We start from the raw sequence: 22444 nt of genomic DNA, 5'->3' as shown, positions 1-22444 counted from the left end.
TAACAATTTTGTTGATAACATCTTAAAAATACTTAAAGTTAATCAAATATGATTCCCCATTTGTAAATCAATGCTGAATATGTCCGATCAGATGATGATGACCATCGAAGTGCATATTTATCACAATCTTCATTATAGATTCTCACATTTACTCTACGACTGATATCAGGTGAACAAGTCTTTAGTTCTCCATTTTCAATCTTCCTCCTTTCTTAAATAGTGGGGTGATATTTGCTACATTCGAATCTTCAGAAACTACTCCAGAATCTATAGGATTTTGAAAGATTATCAATAACGGATCCACTATCTTTAAAGGAACTTCTTCCAACAATCTGGGATCCATAATATGAGGTCTCGAGGATGTAACAACTTTCAGTCCCATTCATTTATCCAAACAACCTTCTGATTTGGTACCATTCCACCACCTTTTCCCTGTATCCCTGTTCGTTGTTTCTATTTAAACAATCGTCCAATGCCTTCTTGAATGTCTCCAGTGAACCTGTCTCCACTACACCTCCAGAAAGTGCATTCCAGGCCCAAACCATTCATTATGTGAATAGGTTTTTGTCTCTCATCACATTTGCTTCTTTTGTAAATCTGTTTAAATCTGCACCCTCTTGTTCGTGACCTTTTTACGAGCAAGAATTGTTTTTCCTTATCTACTCTCTCCAGCAGCCTCAAGATGTTGAACATCTTCATCAAATTACGGAACAGCCCAGGATTGTACACAATATTCCAGCTTATTTCTAACTAGTGCCTTGTATAAATTCAGCATAACCTCCATGTTGTTGTACTCCATGTCCCTATTAATAAAGCCCAGAATATAATAGGTTTTATTAACTACCCTCTCCACCTGCCATGCCACCTTCAATGATTGATTTACTTATATACCCAGATTCCTCTGCTCCTGCACCCGTTTAAGAATTTTACCCCTTATTTTCTATTGTCTCTCCATATACTTTCTACCACAATGCATCATTTCATACTTTTCCACATTAAACTTCATCTGCCACCTATCTGCCAACTCCACCGACTTGTGTATGTCCTTTTTACAGTTTACAGTACTTTCCGTATCATCTGCAACATTGAAATTGTCTCCTGCACACAAAGATCTAGATCATTAACATATATCAGGTAAAGCAAGGGTCCCAATACCGAACACGGGAATACTATTACAAACCTTCCTCCAGTCCAAATAATTTCCATTGACCATTGCTCTCTGCTTCCTATTACTCAGCCAGTTCAGTATCCACATTGCTACTGTCTTTTAATCCATAATGGAGCTATCTTTTCTCACAAGTCTATTGTGTGGCACTGTATCGAATTCATCTGAAAGTCCATGTCCACCACATCAACAGAATTATCCTCATTGACCCTTTCTGTTACCACTGTTATGGGAACGGCATTTTCAGAACCCCAAAATGTATCATGGAGTTCAACCAACCTCTCCCTTTAATGTATTGTTGCTTTTTCAGCACACGGCTTGTTCTCCAGGTGTGGTATTACAATTATAGACATGTGGGTTTTTGAACACAAAACAATGTTTATTCCATGAACTCAACTTAACCATTTAAATAAACATTGGATCACTTAACATCCCTAACTTCAAAGATAACCCCGAAAATAATACAACACTAAATAATCCTTCAGTTGTTCCTTTAAACATCCAAGAGACTTAACACCTTTAAACAGAAACACATCAGGTTAAAGACATTACTATTATGAGTTTAAATCACCCAAATGATTCAGAGATAGTCTTTCATGGCAGAGATCACGGCAGATCCAGCTCACTGCAAACACAGACACACCCAAGCTCTTTTCCTCAAAACTGGCTTTCTCCTTTCAAACAGCTCACAGCAAACCAGCAAGGCACTTTTCAGCTGCTCGCTCTCAAACTGAAACAAAAGCAGAAGTGAGCTCAGCTCAGCTCCCCCCACCCTCTGACATCACTTCAGTGATATGAGCTCCTCCATTTCTTAAAGGTACATTGCTTAAACATCCATTTCTTAAAGGTACTCTCACATGACACCACCTCTAAAAGCTCCAAGGGCTGGAGTCTCTGATTTTGTGGCTAAGTACCGACACCGGCGTGGGAATTGTGGCGTTTTATAATGCCAAAATCGGCGCCAGCCCCACACCGATTCTGCGACCAATGAGGGGCTAGCAGCCGCACTGGGTAAAACTCCTGGCTCCCATGCCAAAAAAGGTCGGAGAATGGCTGGATCCAAGGCCGGGCATGCACACGGCAATGACCTGCAGTGGTCGCGCTGTCCAACATGACGCCGGCCGTGAGCAGACCCGACCTGCCAAATACTGCCCTACAGGACAACCCCTAGCCACCCCCTACCAGTCCCCCCAGCCCTCGCGGAAGCCTCTCAGGCATGGCTCCCAGCCGCCTGTGGCGGCGCAGGACACAGTCCGTGGCCGCTACGCCGGGTTCCCAACTGCTCAGACCATACATCAACATCCTGAGGCCGTCGGACGGAGTGCGGTGTACTCCTCGAATACGCCGTTTTGGAGGGAGCGGAGCATCGCAAAAGCGCACCGCGCCCCCCCCCCCCCTTCTCTGGTCGATTGCCGAACGCGATTTCAGCGTCGGAGACACGAGAATCCAGCCCATGATTTCCCCTTTAGAAATCCATGCTGAATTTACTAAACATGGAACTACTAATTCTATCCTGAATAGTTCTTTCTGGAAGCTTGCCCATCAATGATATTAAACTGACTGGCCTGTCATTGTTGGGGCTATCCTTCTAAATGTTTTTCAACATAGGCGTAACATTTGCAATTCTCCAGTCCTCTGGAACATCTCCTTATCCGAGAGAAGAATGGACAATTATGGCCAGTGCCCCTGCAATTTCCATTCTCTCTTCCTTCAATACCCTTGGATGTATCTCATCTAATCTGATATTTTGTGCACTTCCAGTACCGACAGTCTGTTCAACACTTCCTCCTTATCAATTTTGAACCCTTCTACGGAGTTGGATTTTGTTTGGATTTGGTTTATTGTCAGGTGTACCAAGGCACAGTGAAAAGTATTTTCCTGCGAGTAGCTCAACAGATCATTAAGTACATGAACAGAAAAGGAAATAAAAGAAAAACGATTGTAAGATAAGTAAAAAGTGGATCTGTTAGGGAGAGCTCGCAGAGAGTAGCCATGCATCGGCGCCACCTTGTGGGTTGAACTTCCTTGTCTATCACCATGACCTGGGTGGTAACTGCCTCCTTTGTAAAGACAGTCCAAAGTATTCATTTAATACCTGATTAAATTAAAAGGTATTTTAGTCAAAATGTTTCCAACCTGCATGATGTAGTTACACTCGAGCAGCTCCATTACTGGATTAAGGTTCACCTTCATGTATTCGTAACAATCTTCAAAGGCTTTGTCATATAAGTCTTGTAGGATTTCAGCCTCCCAAGGCGTACATCTGTTTAACCAAGCCTGAAAGACCATAAAGAGAACATTTCATAATATTGAGGGAAGAGAGAGAATTCATGCTTCGATTTGACAAGTCATTTTGTTTCAAAAAAAGGTTTTTAAAGTGGAGGAGAAGGGTCACAGGAAAAAGTTGTTAAACACAATGTTGAGTCACTATAGCCCTTCGGACTCAACATTCAGATCACCAACCTCCGACCGTGACCTTTCTCCTTCATCTTAAGCCCCTTTTTTTACTCTCCGACAGGGAACATTTACATTAGCTCCTCTTTCCTCTTAGGGCAGCATGGTAGCATTGTGGATAGCACAATGTCTTCACAGCTCCAGGGTCCCAGGTTCGATTCCGGCTTGGGTCACTGTCTGTGCGGAGTCTGCACATCCTCCCCGTGTGTGCGTGGGTTTCCTCTGGGTGCTCCGGTTTCCTCCCACAGTCCAAAGATATGCAGGTTAGGTGGATTGGCCATGATAAATTGCCCTGAGTGTCCAAAATTGCCCTTAGTGTTGGGTGGGGTTACTGGGTTATTGGGATAGGGGGAGGTGTTGACCTTGGGTAGGGTGCTCTTTCCAAGAGCCGGTGCAGACTCGATGGGCTGAATGGCCTCCTTCTGCACTGTAAATTCTATGATAAAATTCTATGATATCATAAACTGAAAACGCTCTTAAAATCCGTTTTTATATTTCTGGCTAGTTTATTCAATTTTTAAAAATCTGCTTTTGTAGCCCTTTGGTTTCTAAATCATCCCAAATCTCAGGCTTGTCAGTACTTTTTTAGACCAGAAGACAAAGGAGCAGAATTAGGCCATTCAGCCCATCGAGTCTGCTCTGCCATGGTTGATATCTTTCTCATCGCCATTCTTCTGCTTTCACCCGAATCCCTCTGGGCCTGCCAGCAGTCCAATGTTAAAATGGAATGGCCAGGTTAAATAACTTGCATGTTTAAAATCTAATCAGGGTGTCCAAGCTGCAATGTAAAGATTATCTTTTTTTTATTTGTTCATGGGACGTGGGCATTTATTGCCAATCCTTAATTGCCCTTGAGGGGTCAGATAAGAGTCAACCACATTGCTGTGGGTCTGGAGTCACATTTAAGCCTTGACCAGGTAAGGACAGCAGATTTCCTTCCCTAAACCAGATGAGTTGTGTACAACAATTGACAATGGTTTGTTTCATGGTCATCATTTTTATTGAATTTAAATGCCACATTTGCAGTGGTGAGATTTGAACCTGGGTCTCCAGATCATTACCCTGGGTCTCTGGTTAACTAGTCCAGTGACAATACCACCAAACCACTGCCTCCCCTCTGGTAATTATCTCATCGTTTGATGTACCTTGCAATCCACAAGTTGGCTGCCCAGTTTCCTACATCACCTTTTTCTGCCTCTAAATCAGGGCCCTCTTTACCCTTAACACCTTCCCAGCCCATAAAACTCTGAAATCACTGCCGCCAATTTCCGGAAGAAAGTCTTAGTGATAAAGAATGGGAGGGTCTGCAACACAAACAGGAATCTCGGCAGCATATTCATCTGAAAAACCTGTATCCTCCCGCCAATGTCAGGTGCAGTGAATCATCGGCCACTCCCCCGTCACCTGGATCCCCAAATATCTGAACCTATCACTGGCTATCCTAAATGGCAACGCCCCAGGTTTGTTCTGCAACCCGTTGCATTCACTGGGAACACCTCGTTCTTCACACCATTTAACTTATAACCCGAACAGGCTCCAAACCTCTCCAGTATGTCCATACTCCTCCCTGTTATATTACCGAATTGTAATATAAATATTACTCTTTTGTCTTGCCGAGTTGTATTGAATTCTGATGACAAACAGTCGAAGTCTTCCAGATGATGTCAAATTATTTATTGAGTAATATAATCATATGCTCATGAGTTCTTTCACTTTAATACCTTGACTGGTTAAATAAAACAAGTAAGATTAGATTAAACTAACAATTATGATAATACTCGACATTCTGATCTGATCATCTCTTCACGATAGCTATTCTCCACACACACTAAATGAAGGAAGAGCGGGAAACTCCTTATAAGCTCCTGTTAGTTTTGCCATCTAGTGATCATCTGTCTGTACTTACATTACTTAACTAAACATGTATTAACACATACAGAGTTCACTTCACTCCCCTTACTCTCCAGCGGGTCCGGCACAAATAGTAACAAGTTATCTGCATACAGCGACACCCGGTGTTCCCAACACTTCCTCATGATCTCCTGCCACTCCATTGATTCCCTAAAGGTCACTGCCAAGGGTTCAATCGCCAGTGGCCACAGCAGACACCCCTGCCTCGTTGCACCGTGCAACCCAAAATTCTGTGAACTCATCTCATTTATCCGTACATTCGCCACTGGGGCCACATATATAACAGACGCACCCACACCACAAACTTCGGGCCAAACCCAAACCTTCCCAAGGTCTTGAGCAGGTACCTCCACTCCACCCGAACAAAAGCCTTCCCCGCATCCATAGAGACCACCCTGCTGACAAGGTCACAATCATAATTTAACAGCCTCCTAATATTACTGGAGAGCTGCGTGCCCTTAACAAAACCAGTTTGGTCCTCAGTGATCACCCTGGTAGACCTCTCCATCCTCCCCACCACTAACGTGGCTGCACTTTCACATCCGTGTTTAACAGCGAATGACCCACACTCCAACAGGTCTTTCACCTTCTTCTGGATCAGTGTAATCGACACCTGTGTCAATATCTCCAGCAGATTTCCCCTTCTGTGGCGCCCCAGCAAGTGAGGTGCCAATCCCGTCGCAAACCCCATGCTGTGGGCAACACAGTAGCGGTGGGCAACACGGTAGCACAGTAGTTAGCACTGTTGCTTCACAACTCCAAGGTCCCAGGTTTGATTCCCGGCTTGGGTCACTGTCTGTGTGGAGTCTGCACGTTCTCCCCGTGTCTGCGTGGGTTTCCACCGGGTGCTCTGGATTCTTCCAACAAATCCCAAAAGACGTGTTGTTAGGTAATTTGGACATTCTGAACTCTCCCTCCGTATACCTGAACAAGTGCCGGAATGTGGCGACTAGGAAATTTTCACAGTAACATCATTGCAGTATTAATGTAAGCCTACTTGTGGTAATAAAGATTATTATTATTAATTCCTTATAAAACCCTGCCAGGAAGCCATCTGGCTTTGAGGCCTTACCCGATTTCATAAGAACATAAGAACTAGGAGCAGGAGTAGGCCATCTGGTCCCTCGAGCCTGCTCCACCATTCAATGAGATCATGGCTGATCTTTTTTGGACTCAGCTCCACTTTCCGGCCCGAACACCATAACCCTTAATCCCCTTTTTCTTCAAAAAACTATCTATCTTTACCTTAAAAACATTTAATGAAGGAGCCTCAACTGCTTCACTGGGCAAGGAATTCCATAGATTCACAACCCTTTGGGTGAAGAAGTTCCTCCTAAACTCAGTCCGAAATCTACTTCCCCTTATTTTGAGGCTATGCCCCCTAGTTCTGCTTCCACCCGCCAGTGGAAACAACCTGCCCGCATATATCCTATCTATTCCCTTCATAATTTTAAATGTTTCGATAAGATCCCCCCTCATCCTTCTAAAACGAGTACAGTCCCAGTCTACTCAACCTCTCCTCATAATCCAACCCCTTCAGCTCTGGGATTAACCTTGTTAATCTCCTCTGCACATCCTCCAGTGCCAGTACGTCCTTTCTCAAGTAAGGAGACCAAAACTGAACACACTACTCCAGGTGTGGCCTCATTAACACCTTATACAATTGCAACATAACCTCCCTAGTCTTAAACTCCATCCCTCTAGCAATGAAGAACAAAATTCCATTTGCCTTCTTAATCACCTGTTGCACCTGTAAACCAACTTTCTGTGACTCATACACTAGCACACCCAGGTCTCTCTGCAAAGCAGCATACTTTAATATTTTATTGTTTAAATAATAATCCCGTTTGCTGTTATTCCTACCAAAATGGATAACCTCGCATTTGTCAACATTGTATTCCATTTGCCAGACCCTAGCCCATTCACTTAACCTATCCAAATCCCTGTGCAGACTTCCAGTATCCTCTGCACTTTTCGCTTTACCACTCATCTTAGTGTCATCTGCAAACTTGGACACATTGCCCTTGGTCCCCAACTCCAAATCATCTATGTAGATTGTGAACAATTGTGGGCCCAACACGGATCCCTGAGGGACACCACTATCTACTGATCGCCAACCAGAGAAGCACCCATTAATCCCCACTCTTTGCTTTCTATTAATTAACCAATCCTCTATCCATGCTACTAATTTACCCTTAATGCCATGAATCTTGATCTTATGCAGTAGCCTTTTGTGTGGCACCTTGTCAAAAGCTTTCTGGAAATCCAGACATACCGCATCCATTGGCTCCCCGTTATCCACTGCACTGGTAATGTCCACAAAAAATTCCACTAAATTAGTTAGGCATGACCTGCCCTTTATGAACCCATGCTGCGTCTGCCCAATGGGACAATTTCTATCCAGATGCCTCGCTATTTCTTCCTTGATGATAGATTCCAGCATCTTCCCTACTACCGATGTTAAGCTCACTGGTCTATAATTTCCTGCTCTCTGCCTACCTCTTTTTTTAAACAGTGGTGTCACGTTTGCTAATTTCCAATCCACCGGGACCACCCCAGAGTCTAGTGAATTTTGGTAAATCATCACTAGTGCATCTGCAATTTCCCTGGCCATCTCTTTTAGCACTCTGGGATGCATTCCATCAGGGCCAGGAGACTTGTCTACCTTTAGCCCCATTAGTTTGCCCATCACTACCTCCTTAATGATAACAATCCTCTCAAGGTCATCACCTGTCATAACCTCATTTCTATCAGTCACTGGCATGTTATTTGTGTCTTCCACTGTGAAGACCGACCCAAAAAAACTGTTCAGTTTCACAGCCATTTCCTCTTCTCCCATTTTTAAAACTCCCTTCTCATCCTTTAAAGGACCAATATTTACCATAGCCACTCTTTTTTGTTTTATATATTTGTAAAAACTTTTACTGTCTGTTTTTATATTCTGAGCAAGTTTACTCTCATACTCTATCTTACTCTTCTTTATAGCTTTTTTAGTAGCTTTCTGTTGCCCCCTAAAGATTTCCCAGTCCTCTAATCTCCCAGCAATCTTTGCCACTTTATATGCTTTTTCCTTCAATTTGATACTCTCCCTTATTTCCTTAGATATCCACGGTCGATTTTCCCTCTTTCTTCCGTCCTTCCTTTTTGTTGGTATAAACCTTTGCTGAGCACTGTGAAAAATCGCTTGGAAGGTTCTCCACTGTTCCTCAACTGTTCCACCATAAAGTCTTAGCTCCCAGTCTACCTTAGCTAGTTCTTCTCTCATCCCCTTGAAATCTCCTTTGTTTAAACACAAAACACTAGTATTTGATTTTACTTTCTCACCCTCCATCTGTATTTTAAATTCCACCATATTGTGATCGCTCCTTCCGAGAGGATCCCTAACTATGAGATCATGAATCAATCCTGTCTCATTACACAGGACAAGATCTAGGACCGCTTGTTCCCTCGTAGGTTCCATTACATACTGTTCTAGGAAACTATCGCGGATACATTCTATAAACTCCTCCTCACGGTTGCCTTGACCGACCTGGTTAAACCAATCGACATGTAGATTAAAATCTCCCATGATAACTGCTGTACCATTTCTACATGCATCAGTTATTTCTTTGTTTATTGCCTGCCCCACCATCTCGTTACTATTTGGTGGCCGATAGACTACTCCTATCAGTGACTTTTTCGCCTTACTATTCCTGATTTCCACCCAAATGGATTCAACCTTATCCTCCATAGCACCGATGTCATCCCTTACTATTGCCCGGATGTCATCCTTAAATAACAGAGCAACACCACCTCCCTTACCATCCACTCTGTCCTTCCGAATAGTTTGATACCCTCGGATATTTAACTCCCAGTCGTGACCATCCTTTAACCATGTTTCAGTAATGGTCACTAAATCATAGTCATTTACGATGATTTGTGCCACCAACTCATTTACTTTATTCCGAATACTACGAGCATTCAGGTAAAGTACACTTATGTTGGTTTTTTTACCTCTGTTTTGAATCTTAACATCTCCAGTTTTATTCCTTTTGTTATTACTGGGCCTATTCACTGTGCTCCCCTCAGTCACTGTACCTTGTACTGTCGCCCTTATGGATTTCTGACTATGTCTTCTCTGCCTTGCACTTTGCCCCTTACTTCCTTTTGTTTCTGTCCCTGTTTTACTACCTTCCAACTTCCAGCATTGGTTCCCATCCCCCTGCCACGTTAGTTTAAACCCTCCCCAACATGTATCGGGAAATAGAAAAGGCATGTCAGAAAGGCAAGGTCACGGTGATCATGGGGGATTTCAATATGCAGGTGGATTGGGTAAATAACGTAGCCAGTGGATCCAAAGAAAAGGAATTCATGGAATGCTTACAAGATGGCTTTTTGGAACAGCTTGTCATGGAGCCCACAAGGGAGCAGGCTATTCTGGATCTAGTGCTATGTAATGAACCAGACTTTATAAAAGATCTTAAAGTAAGGGAACACTTAGGAAGCAGCGATCATAATATGGTTGAGTTCAGTCTGCAGTTTGAAAGAGAGAAGGCAAAATCAGATGTAATGGTGTTACAGTTAAATAAAGGTAATTACGAGGGCATGAGAGAGGAACTGGCGAAAATCGACTGGAAGCAGACCCTAGTGGGGAAGACAGTAGAGCAAAAATGGCAGGAGTTTGTATGCATAATTGAGGACACTGTACAGAGGTTCATCCCCAAGAAAAGAAAGATTATCCGGGGAGGGATTAGACAGCCATGGCTGACAAAGGAGGTCAGGAAATGTATCAAAGAAAAAGAGAGATCCTATAAAATGGCCAAAAGCACTGGGAAATCAGAAGATTGGGAAGGCTACAAAAACAAACAGAGGTTAACAAAGAGACAAATAAGGAAGGAGAGGATCAAATATGAAGGCAGGCTAGCCAGTAATATAAGAAATGATAGTAAAAGTTTCTTTCAATACATAAGAAACAAACAACAGGCCAAAGTAGACATTGGGCCAATTCAAACTGATTCCGGAAGGCTAGTGATGGGAGACGAGGAAATGGCTGGAGAACTTAATAAGTACTTTGCGTCTGTCTTCACAGTGGAAGACATGAGTAATATCCCAAAAATTATAGAGGGTCAGGGGGCTGAGTTGAGTATGGTTGCCATTACAAAAGAGATGGTGCTAAAAAAGCTAAAAGGTCTTAAAATTGACAAATCTCCTGGCCCCGATGGGCTACACCCTAGAGTTCTGAGAGAGGTGGCTGAAGAAATAGCGGAAGCGTTGGTTGAGATCTTTCAAAAATCACTGGAGTCAGGGAAAGTTCCGGACGATTGGAAGATCGCTGTTGTAACCCCCTTGTTCAAGAAAGGATCAAGACAAAAGATGGAAAATTATAGGCCAATTAGCCTAACCTCGGTTGTTGGTAAAATTCTGGAATCGATCGTTAAGGATGAGATTTCTAAATTCTTGGAAGAGCAGGGTTGGATTAGAACAAGTCAACATGGATTTAGTAAGGGGAGGTCGTGCCTGACGAACCTGTTAGAATTCTTTGAGGAGGTGACAAGTAGGTTAGACCAGGGAAACCCAGTGGATGTGGTCTATCTGGATTTCCAAAAGGCCTTTGATAAGGTGCCACACAGGAGGCTGCTGAGTAAGGTGAGGGCCCATGGTGTTCGAGGTGAGCTACTGGCATGGGTTGAGGATTGGCTGTCTGACAGAAGGCAGAGAGTTGGGATAAAAGGTTCTTTTTCGGAATGGCAGCCAGTGACCAGCGGTGTCCCACAGGGTTCAGTATTGGGGCCGCAGCTGTTCACCATATATATTAATGATCTGGATGAAGGGACTGGGGGCATTCTAGCGAAGTTTGCCGATGATACAAAGTTAGGTGGTCAGGCAGGTAGTGCTGAGGAAGTGGGGAGGCTGCAGAAGGATCTAGACAGTTTGGGAGAGTGGTGCAGGAAATGGCTGATGCAATTCAACGTGAGAAAATGTGAGGTCTTGCACTTTGGAAAAAAGAATCCAAGCATAGACTACTTTCTAAACGGTGAGAAAATTCATAATGCCAAAGTACAAAGGGATCTGGGAGTGCTAGTCGAGGATTCCCTAAAGGTAAACATGCAGGTTGAATCTGTGATTAAGAAAGCGAATGCAATGTTGTCATTTATCTCAAGAGGGTTGGAATATAAAAGCAGCGATGTGCTACTGAGCCTTTATAAGGCTCTGGTTAGGCCCCATTTGGAGTACTGTGTCCAGTTTTGGGCCCCACATCTCAGGAAGGACATACTGGCACTGGAGAGTGTCCAGCGGAGATTCACACGGATGATCCCTGGAATGGTGGGTCTAACATATGATGAACGGCTGAGGATCCTGGGATTGCATTCATTGGAGTTTAGAAGGTTAAGGGGAGATCTAATAGAAACTTACAAGATAATACATGGCTTAGAAAGGGTGGACGCAAAGAAACTGTTTCCGTTAGGCGAGGAGACGAGGACCCGTGGGCACAGACTTAGAATTAGAGGGGGTAAATTCAGAACAGAAATGCGGAGACATTTCTTCAGCCAGAGAGTGGTGGGCCTGTGGAATTCATTGCCGCGGAGTGCAGTGGAGGCCGGGACGCTAAATGGCTTCAAGGCAGAGATAGATAAATTCTTGATGTCGCAAGGAATTAAGGGCTACGGGGAGAATGCTGGTAGGTGGAGTTGAAATGCCCATCAGCCATGATTGAATGGCGGAGTGGGCTCGATGGGCCGAATGGTCTTACTTCCACTCCTATGTCTTATGGTCTTATAAGGGAGTTTTAATAATGGGAGATGAGGAAATGGCTGAGGAACTGAACAGGTTTTTTGGGTCGGTCTTCACAGTGGAAGACACAAATAACATGCCAGCGACTGATAGAAATGAGGCTATGACAGGTGAGGACCTTGAGAGGATTGTTATCACTAAGGAGGTAGTGATGGGCAAGCTAATGGGGCTAAAGGTAGACAAGTCTCCTGGCCCTGATGGAATTCATCCCAGAGTGCTAAAAGAGATGGCTAGGGAAATTGCAGATGCACTAATGATGATTTACCAAAATTCACTAGACTCTGGGGTGGTCCTAGTGGATTGGAAATTAGCAAACGTGACACCACTGTTTAAAAAAGGAGGTAGGCAGAGAGCAGGAAATTATAGTCCAGTGAGCTTAACGTCGGTAGTAGGGAAGATGCTGGAATCTATCATCAAGGAAGAAATAGCGAGGCATCTGGATAGAAATTGTCCCATTGGGCAGACGCAGCATGGGTTCATAAAGGGCAGGTCATGCCTAACTAATTTAGTGGAATTTTTTGAGGACATTACCAGTGCAGTGGATAACGGGGAGCCAATGGATGTGGTATATCTGGATTTCCAGAAAGCTTGTGACAAGGTGCCACACAAAAGACTGCTGCATAAGATCAAGATGCATGGCATTAAGGGTAAAGTAGTAGCATGGATAGAGGATTGGTTAATTAATAGAAAGCAAAGAGTGGGGATTAATGGGTGCTTCTCTGGTTGGCGATCAGTAGATAGTGGTGTCCCTCAGGGATCCGTGTTGGGCCCACAATTGTTCACAATCTACATTGATGATTTGGAGTTGGGGACCAAGGGCAATGTGTCCAAGTTTGCAGATGACACTAAGATGAGTGGTAAAGCGAAAAGTGCAGAGGATACTGGAAGTCTGCAGAGGGATTTGGATAGGTTAAGTGAATGGGCTGGGGTTTGGCAAATGGAATACAATGTTGACAAATGTGAGGTTATCCACTTTGGTAGGAATAACAGCAAACGGGATTATTATTTAAACAATAAAATATTAAAGCATGCTGCTGTGCAGAGAGACCTGGGTGTGCTAGTGCATGAGTCACAGAAGTTTGGTTTACAGGTGCACAGGTGATTAAGAAGGCAAATGGAATTTTGTCCTTCATTGGAAATAGAGCCTGCGCACTCAGAGCCTGCGCATACCAGCTGGCAGAGGTATTCACAGACATCTTTAACCTATCCCTACTCCACTCCGAGGTCCCCACCTGCTTCAAGAAGACCACCATCATACCGGTACCAAAGAGGAACCAGGCAACGTGCCTCAATGACTACCGCCCGGTGGCCCTGACGTCAGTTGTAATGAAGTGCTTCGAGAGGCTGATTATGAAGCGCATCACCTCCATACTCCCAGAACGCCTTGACCCACTTCAATTCGCATACCGTCGCAACCGGTCCACATCAGACGCCGTTTCCCTGGCCCTACACTCATCCCTAGAGCATCTCGAAAACCAGGACTCCTACATCAGACTCCTATTTATTGACTACAGCTCCGCCTTCAACACCATAATCCCAGTCAAGCTCATATCAAAGCTCCAAAACCTAGGACTTGGCTCTCCACTCTGCAACTGGATCCTTGACTTTCTGACCAACAGACCACAGTCAGTAAGAATGAACACCAACAGCTCCTCCACAATAGTCCTCAATACCGGTGCCCCGCAAAGCTGCGTACTTAGCCCCCTACTCTACTCCCTGTACACACACGACTGCATGGCAAAACTTGGTTCCAACTCCATCTACAAGTTTGCTGACGATACGACCATAGTGGGCCGGATCTCGAATAATGACGAGTCCGAATACAGGAGGGAGATAGAGAACCTAGTGGAGTGGTGCAGCGACAACAATCTCTCCCTCAATGCCAGCAAAACTAAAGAGCTGGTCATCGACTTCAGGAAGCAAAGTACCGTACACACCCCTGTCAGCATCAACGGAGCCGAGGTAGAGATGGTGAGCAGTTTCAAATTCCTAGGGGCGCACATCACCAAAAATCTATCCTGGTCCACTCACATCGACGCTATCACCAAGAAAGCACAACAGCGCCAATACTTCCTCAGGAAACTAAGGAAATTCGGCATGTCCACATTAACCCTTACGTATTTTTACAGATGCACTATAGAGAGCATCCTATCGGGCTGCATCACAGCCTGGTATGGCAACTGCTCGGCCCAGGACCGCAAGGAACTTCAGAGAGTCGTGAATACTGCCCAGTCCATCACACAAACCTGCCTCCCATCCATGGACTCAATCTACACCTCCCGCTGCCGGGGGAAAGCGGGCAGCATAATCAAGGATCCCTCCCACCCGGCTTACTCACTTTTCCAACTTCTTCCATCGGGCAGGAGATTCAGAAGTCTGAGAACACGCACGAACAGACTCAAAAACAGCTTCTTCCCCACTGTCACCAGACTCCTAAATGACCCTCTTATGGACTGACCTCATTAACACTACACCCATGTCTGCTTCATCCGATGCCAATGCTTATGTAGTACATTGTATATATTGTGTTGCCCTATTATGTATTCTCATGTATTTTCTTGAATTCTGTTTAATTCCCTTTTCTTCCCATGTACTGAATGATCTGTTGAGCTGCTTGCAGAAAAATACTTTTCACTGTACCTCGGTACACGTGACAATAAACAAATCCAATCCAATCCATTGCTAGAGGGATGGAGTTTAAGACTAGGGAGGTTATGCTGCAATTGTATAAGGTGTTAGTGAGGCCACACCTGGAGTATTGTGTTCAGTTTTGGTCTCCTTACTTGAGAAAGGACGTACTGGCATTGGAGGGTGTGCAGAGGAGATTCACGAGGTTAATCCCAGAGCTGAAGGGGTTGGATTACGAGGAGAGGTTGAGTAGACTGGGACTGTACTCGTTGGAATTTAGAAGGATGGGGGGGGATCTTATCAAAACATTTAAAATTATGAAGGGAATAGATAGGATAGATGCGGGCAGGTTGTTTCCACTGGCGGGTGAAAGCAGAACTCGGGGGCATAGCCTCAAAATAAGGGGAAGTAGATTTAGGACTGAGTTTAGGAGGAACTTCTTCACCCAAAGGGTTGTGAATCTATGGAATTCCTTGCCCAGTGAAGCAGTTGAGGCTCCTTCATTAAATGTTTTTAAGGTAAAGATAGATAGTTTTTTGAAGAAAAAAGGGATTAAGGGTAATGGTGTTTGGGCAGGAAAGTGGAGCTGAGTCCACAAAAGATCAACCATGATCTCATTGAATGGCGGAGCAGGCACGAGGGGCCAGATGGCTTACTCCTGCTCCTAGTTCTTATGGTCTTTTGACTCCGGGAGCACTGAGAGCTTCATACATCCAGACCTGGTAAGACGCTGTTTGCTCCCCGTTTTCCCCGTGCAGCAAACTATCTCGCTCGCTCCAGGCTCCCATTCGGTCCAGATCCAGGGGCGCACCGCCACAATCCAAGGCGCTAGCCACTCAAAGTTCAAACTCTATGCTTTGCCCGACCTCTGCGCGCCACTCTTATTAGGCCTAGACTTTCAATGTAACCTCAAGAGCCTCACCCTCAGCTTCGGCGGGCCCCTGCCCCCACTCACTATAAGCAGCCTCGCTACGCTGCGAGTCCCCCCCTCCTCTCTTCGTCAATCTCACAAAGGACTGTAAACCCATAGCCACTCGTAGCAGGTGGTATAGCCTGCAGGATAGGGTATTTATCAGAGCAGAGGTCTGAAGGATTCTCAGTGAGGGGTTATAGAGGCCAGCAATAGTCCCTGGAGAGCTCAGGTGGTGGTCGTTAAGATCGGGGAAAAATTCCGCATGGTTGTCGACTATAGTCAGACCATAAATAGATTTACGCTCCTCGACGCGTATCCCCTCCCCAGGATTGCAGTCATGGTAAACCAGATCGCCCAGTACCGGCTCTTTTCCACGGTGGATCTGAAGTCTGCATACCACCAGCTCCCAATCCGCCCGGAGGACCGCCACTACACGGCATTCGAGGCCGATGGCCGCCTCTTCCATTTCCTCCGGGTCCCTTTCGGGGTCCCGGTGTTCCAACGAGCAATGGACTGAATGGTGGACCAGTACGGGCTGCGGGCCACGTTTCCGTACTTGGACAATGTCACCATCTGCGGCTATGACCAGCAGGACCACGACGCCAACCTCCACCGTTTTCTCCAGACGGCACAGAAACTGAATCTCACGTATAACAAGGAGAAATGCGTTTTCTGCACAAACAGACTGGCCATCCTCGGCTATGTCGTGGAAAACGGAGTCCTGGGCCCAGACCCGGACCGTATGCGCAGCCTCTTAGAACTCCCCCTCCCCCATTGCCCCAAGGCCCTCAAATTGTGCTTGGGTTTCTTTTCCTACTACGCCCAGTGGGTCCCTCAATATGCGGACAAAGCCCGCCCACTCTTTAGGGCCACACAATTTCCCCTGTCAGCTGAGGCGCGCCAGGCCTTCGACGGCATCAAGGAGGACATCGCCAAAGTGCTCATGCGGGCGGTGGATGAATCCACTCCATTTCAGGTAGAGAGCGACGCCTCAGAGGTAGCTCTTGCAGCCACTTTAAATCAGGCAGGGAGACCAGTTGCATTTTTCTCCCGTACCCTCTCCGCTTCAGAACTCCGACACTCCTCAGTCGAGAAAGAAGCACAAGCCATTGTGGAGGCTATCCGTTACTGGAGGCATTACCGCGCAGGTAGGAGGTTCACTCTCATCACCGACCAAAGATCGGTTGCCTTCATGTTCGACAACTCGCAAAGGGGCAAAATTAAAAACAACAAAATTCTGAGGTGGAGGATCGAACTCTCCACCTACAATTATGACATTAAGTATCGACCCGGGAAGCTCAACGAGCCTCCGGATGCCCTATCCCGCGGGACATGCGCCAGATTGGCCGATTGAAAGTCATCCACAATGACCTCTGCCACCCGGAGGTCACCCGGCTCGTCCACTACATCAGGGCCCGAAACCTGCCTGTCTCCAACGAGGAGGTAAAAGCGGTCACCAGGGACTGCCTGATCTGTGCGGAGTGCAAACCGCACTTCTATAGACCAGACAGGGCCCACCTGGTCAAGGCTTCTAGGCCCTTTGAACGCTTCGCGATTGATTTCACAGGGCCACTCCCCTCAACTAACAAGAACGTTTACTTTTTAAACGTCGTAGACGAGTTCTCCCGTTTCCCATTCGCTATCCCGTGCCCCGACATGACCTCCCACAGTCATTAGGGCCCTGCATAGAAACTTCACCCTGTTTGGTTTCCCCAGCTACGTACACAGCGACCGGGGTTCGTCCTTCATGAGCGACGAGCTGCGTCAGTATCTGCTCGACAAGGGCATTGCCTCGAGCAGGACTACCAGCTACAACCCCAGGGGGAACGGGCAGGTGGAGAGGGAGAACGCGACGGTCTGGAAGAACGTCCTACTGACCCTCCGGTCCAGAAAGCTCCAAGTCTCCCAGTGGCAGGAAGTCCTCCCAGACGCGCTTCACGCTATTAGGTCCCTTTTGTGCACAGCGACCAATCAGACCCCTCACGAGAGGCTCTTCATTTTTTACAGGGGCACTACCACGGGGGTCTCACTTCCGGCATGGCTGAGGACACCGGGCCCCGTACTTCTGAGGAAACATGTTAGGGCACACAAAACCGACCCCCTTGTTGAAAAGGTGCGCCTGCTCCACTCCAACCCCAGTACGTATTCGTCGAGTTCCCTGACTGCCGTCAGGACATGGTATTCCTCCGGGATCTGGCGCCCGCCGGATCCAGCACCCCCTCTACCCCCACAGAAGGACCTCTCATCCTACACCCCATGCTGCCGCCCCCTCGCGCTCCCGAGACCGCTCCACCAGTTCCACGCACCCGCGCCGGCCAGCCCCCAGCGCCCCCAGTCCCTGGTCGAACCAGGAGAGTATGAAGCTCGGATACAACCCTCCCTGGAGTCCGCCATCGTACCCCAGCACACAACACCCATCCAGCCACTGCAAGAGGCTGCAACCCCGGTGCTCCGCAGATCACAGCGGACAATTCGACCACCGGACAAACCGACGTTGTAGACCACCACCCCCGCCGGACTTGATGTTTTTGCAGGGGGTGAATGTAACATGATAATTCACACTATATCTTTGTAAGCGCAGTAGCGTTATCCGACCACTAGGGGGAGTAGCTCTGGGAATGCTTAGGAGCTTGTACAGGGCTCCATCCTTGGCTCCGCCCACGACTCCTCCGCCTAGTGCTGCTGTATAAATACCCTTGTCCAGAGTCAGCCTGCAGTTCACTGAGAGTTCATCAACGGGTAACAGGCTGGCTCTGTAGTAAGTAGATTAAAGCCTATATTCATATCAGAAACACGTGACTGGTAAATTGATGGTTCCATCATTAGTGTCACAAGTAGGATTACATTAACACTGAAATCACTGTGAAAATCCCCTAGTTACCACATTCCGGCACCCGTTCAGGTACACAGAGGTAGAATTCAGAATGTCCAATTTACCTAACAAGTATGTCCTTCGGGACTTGTTGGAGGAAACCGGAGCACCTGGAGGAAACCCACGCAGACACGGGGAGAATGTGCAGACTCCGCACAGACAGTGACCCCAGCCGGGAATCGTACCTGGGTCCCTGGCGCTGTGAAGCAACAGTGCTAACCACTGTACAGCTCCATCGTGCAAGACTGTAAAATGCGGCACATCATTCATGCGGTCCGTTGATGTCAATGGAACTGGAAAGCCCGACTGGCAAAATAGGCCATAACATTCCACCCTTTGTATTCCATAACCATCAGCCAGAGCAGGTTACACAGCCACATATCCCAGAGTATCAACTTTTGGTGTGTAAGGGTCCACTTTTGCATTTCCAACAATTTAAAATTCTCCACTCCCACTGACTATCTTCCTCCCACCTTAAGGGGTTAAAATCCTCCCCATTAACTTGCTTTCTCTCTCCAACAGTTGTTGCTTGGTTTGCTCAGTGCTTTCAGCCTTTTCTGTTTTTACCTCAAAATGTATTTTTGTCTGTGGCACATTTTACAACACAGATTAGGAATGATCCCTGCCCTTCTCTTTTTAGAATCTGTTTCACCTCATTTATACTGCATTCCTCTCCAGAAGCATTCCAGATACTTCTTGAGAATCTATAGCATCTTCTTCTTCTGTGCTAAAGCTCTTACCTTTAAAATTGGCTTCCAGCTGAGAGCAGAAGAGCTGATGTAGACCATGCCCATTCTGGACACGGTGGCTGGAGATGCATTCTCAATGTTGTGTACTTCAAACAGTAGCTTGCAGGATGGAGCCATGGGAATACGGTCACCATTAGCCAAAGTTAATGTCTTGTTGTCATCCAGGACGGAATTTAAATTTTCTATCCAAATAGCATCCACCGGGCCATCCAGAATTATCCAGATATTATCACCTACAAGCCAAATTGTATAAAAACACACAAAAACATTAATGATCAATAAGTTGGTTCTGATGTTATTCATTTGCACACTAAATCATTGGATCCCAGTGAGATTTTGGAATGTTTCACAACAAATATCGGTAATCACATTTAGTTACATTACTTTACATTGAACTTAATTTCTTCATTTGACCAAGTTCACTAATCTTACTTCTGTCAATTGTCATGATGACGTGTGTGCATGTGGAATATCAAACTTTAATCAAACCAGGGGCTGGTTTAGCACACTGGGCTAAATCACTGGCTTTTAAAGCAGACCAAGGCAGGCCAGCAGCACGGTTCAATTTCTGTACCAGCCTCCCCGAACAGGCGCCAGAATGTGGCGACTAGGGGCTTTTCACAGTAACTTCATTGAAGCCTACTCGTGACAATAAGTGATTTTCATTTTGATTTCATTTTCATTTTTCATTTCATCAGCTGGTCAAATACATATTGAACTTCTTTGAATTGACTTTTAAAAGATCAAAGGCACTGAAATTCTGTAAAAGCCACTAACTCTCACGAGAGGGTCAGAATGAGATTTGTGCTGGTGAAATTTTGGTTTGAGCTCGACGCCACTCCCCACTGGTGATGTGATCCAAATTTACATTAATTTTAAGTTAATTAAACAGCTTTATGCCATACCTTCCACTCCGTGTAATGGTACCCCCTCCGCCCTGGTGGCGTGACATCACGCTAGCGCAAATCATTACTGGTTTCAAAAACAAAAACCAGTTGTGATGACCCCGCCGGTGGTGCAGAGGTGCCTGGAGGGCCTGAGGTTGAGGACCGAAGCTGGGCTTTACCCCCTGGTAGTGCTAAGGGACAGTGTCATGGGGCACTGCCAAGGACACTGATGTGGGCTATGAGGTGGGCACTTACTAGGAGCAGTGCCAGAATGGTTACCTTTCTCCACTGGGGGAGGAGGGCTCACCCCAAAGCTTGCAGGGGTGTATCCTCCATGGCTGTGAGGTGAACGGGGGCTCCATGGCTATGTTGGGGGCAGGGGAGCGAGTTCACTTTTCAAGCTGACCGGGGCACCCTTTAAAGATGGTGCCCTGATCCCTGTGTAGACGGGCTTGCCTGCTTTATCAGGCCCTGCCCTGGCAGAGTGACAGGATAAACTGCGTCCCTAATTCTTTTCTGACAAAATGTCAGAAGATCTGCGCAAAAAAACTGGTAGCGTCTCTGGCGAGAAACACTCCAGTTTTCAGTCAGAGCTTGACACTTGGCTATTTTGTGAGAAAATTCCACCCACTGACTTAAAATAGCTGCTAACCTGCGTTTGTAAATGCCACATACTTCGTCATGCGCCTAACAAGTAATCAAAATCTGACTCGAACAACCCTTAGAGAGGGAAATAATCCATTTTTTATCTTATTAAGGGGCAAATGGACTATTCGAGGAGTTAATAGCTGAGACATTAATATTCAATCATTTTTGGAATCACTTTGGTTAGCGGGATTCAAGGAATTATTCATCTGACTTTTTGGTGGCCATTTATGATTTATAGAGCTTCAAACAACATGAAAGAGAGAGAGAATCTCACTGCAAAAGGGGACAATGGTTTTGCCACATGACAGCAGTCAAACTGCCAATTGTAGAAAAAGGCCTTACAAACTATTAAAAACAGAGAAAATGAAATGAAAATCGCTTATTGTCACGAGTAGGCTTCAATGAAGTTACTGTGAAAAGCCCCTAGTCGCCACATTCTGGCACCTGTCCGGGGAGGCTGGTATGGGAATTGAACCGTGCTGCTGGCCTGCTTGGTCTGCTTTAAAAGCCAGCGATTTAGCCCAGTGAGCTAAACCAGCCCCTAAATGAAAATCACTTATTGTCACAAGTAGGCTTCAATGAAGTTACTGTGAAAAGCCCCTAGTCGCCACATTCCGGCGCCTGTCCGGGGAGGCTGGTATGGGAATTGAACGGTGCTGCTGGCCTGCTTGGTCTGCTTTAAAAGCCAGCGATTTAGCCGAGTGAGCTAACTCAGTGAAGCAGGCTGGGAAGATAAGTGGAATACTGAAGGAAGGTGAGAACAATTCTCAGCATTTAGAACAAGAAATCCAGGGAGGAGATTTGAGGGAAAAACCTGACATCGGTGGTGAGTCAATTGTTAAGGATGAAATAACTGATTATTTGGGAAGTGGGGTCAGGATCAGTCCTAATCAACATGGATTCACTAAAGGGAAATCATGCTTGACAAATCTTCTGGAATTCTTTTGAGGATGTGACCAGCAGAGTGGACAAGGGTGAACCAGAGGATGTTGTGTATCTGGACTTGCAAAAGACTTTTGACAAGGTCCCACACAAGAGATTAGTGAGCAAAATTAAAGCTCATGGTATTGTGGGTAATGTATTGACATGGACAGAGAACTGGTTGGCAGACAGGAAGCAGAGCGTGGGAATAAACGGGTCCTTTTCAGAGTGGCCGGCAGTGAGTAATGGGGTGCCGCAGGGCTCAGTGCTGGGACTCCAGCTGTTCACAATATACATTAATGATTTAGACGAAAGGATTTCATGCAATATCTCCAAATTTGCAGATGACACTAAGCTGGGTGGCAGTGTGTGATGTGAAGAGGATGCAAAGAGGCTGCAGGGTGACTGGGACAGGCTGGCTGAGTGGGCAAATACTTGGCAAATGCAATATAATGTGTGTAAATGTGAGGTTATCCACTTTGGTGGCAAAAACAGTAATGTACCATCAATTGAACGCGAGACGAG

At 45.9% G+C, this 22444-nt stretch overlaps 1 protein-coding gene across 6 annotated transcripts in view; it reads right to left on the bottom strand.

The window, feature by feature from the left end:
* The window catches only part of LOC119966976 (dynein heavy chain 8, axonemal-like), a 1648910-nt gene that overhangs the window by 441137 nt on the left and 1185329 nt on the right, over nt 1-22444 (bottom strand). For all 6 annotated transcript variants that reach the window (XM_038798944.1, XM_038798946.1, XM_038798947.1 and 3 more), the window contains 2 exons: nt 19455-19696; nt 3302-3442 (listed from right to left, as the gene is read on the bottom strand). In XM_038798944.1, coding sequence (XP_038654872.1) covers nt 3302-3442; nt 19455-19696 — 383 coding nt within the window. The remainder of the gene's footprint in view (nt 1-3301; nt 3443-19454; nt 19697-22444) is intronic.

This window comes from Scyliorhinus canicula, chromosome 6 (genome assembly GCF_902713615.1).
Source record: "Scyliorhinus canicula chromosome 6, sScyCan1.1, whole genome shotgun sequence".
Classification (NCBI taxonomy): domain Eukaryota; kingdom Metazoa; phylum Chordata; class Chondrichthyes; order Carcharhiniformes; family Scyliorhinidae; genus Scyliorhinus; species Scyliorhinus canicula.
This window is presented reverse-complemented; position numbering and strand designations above follow the sequence as displayed.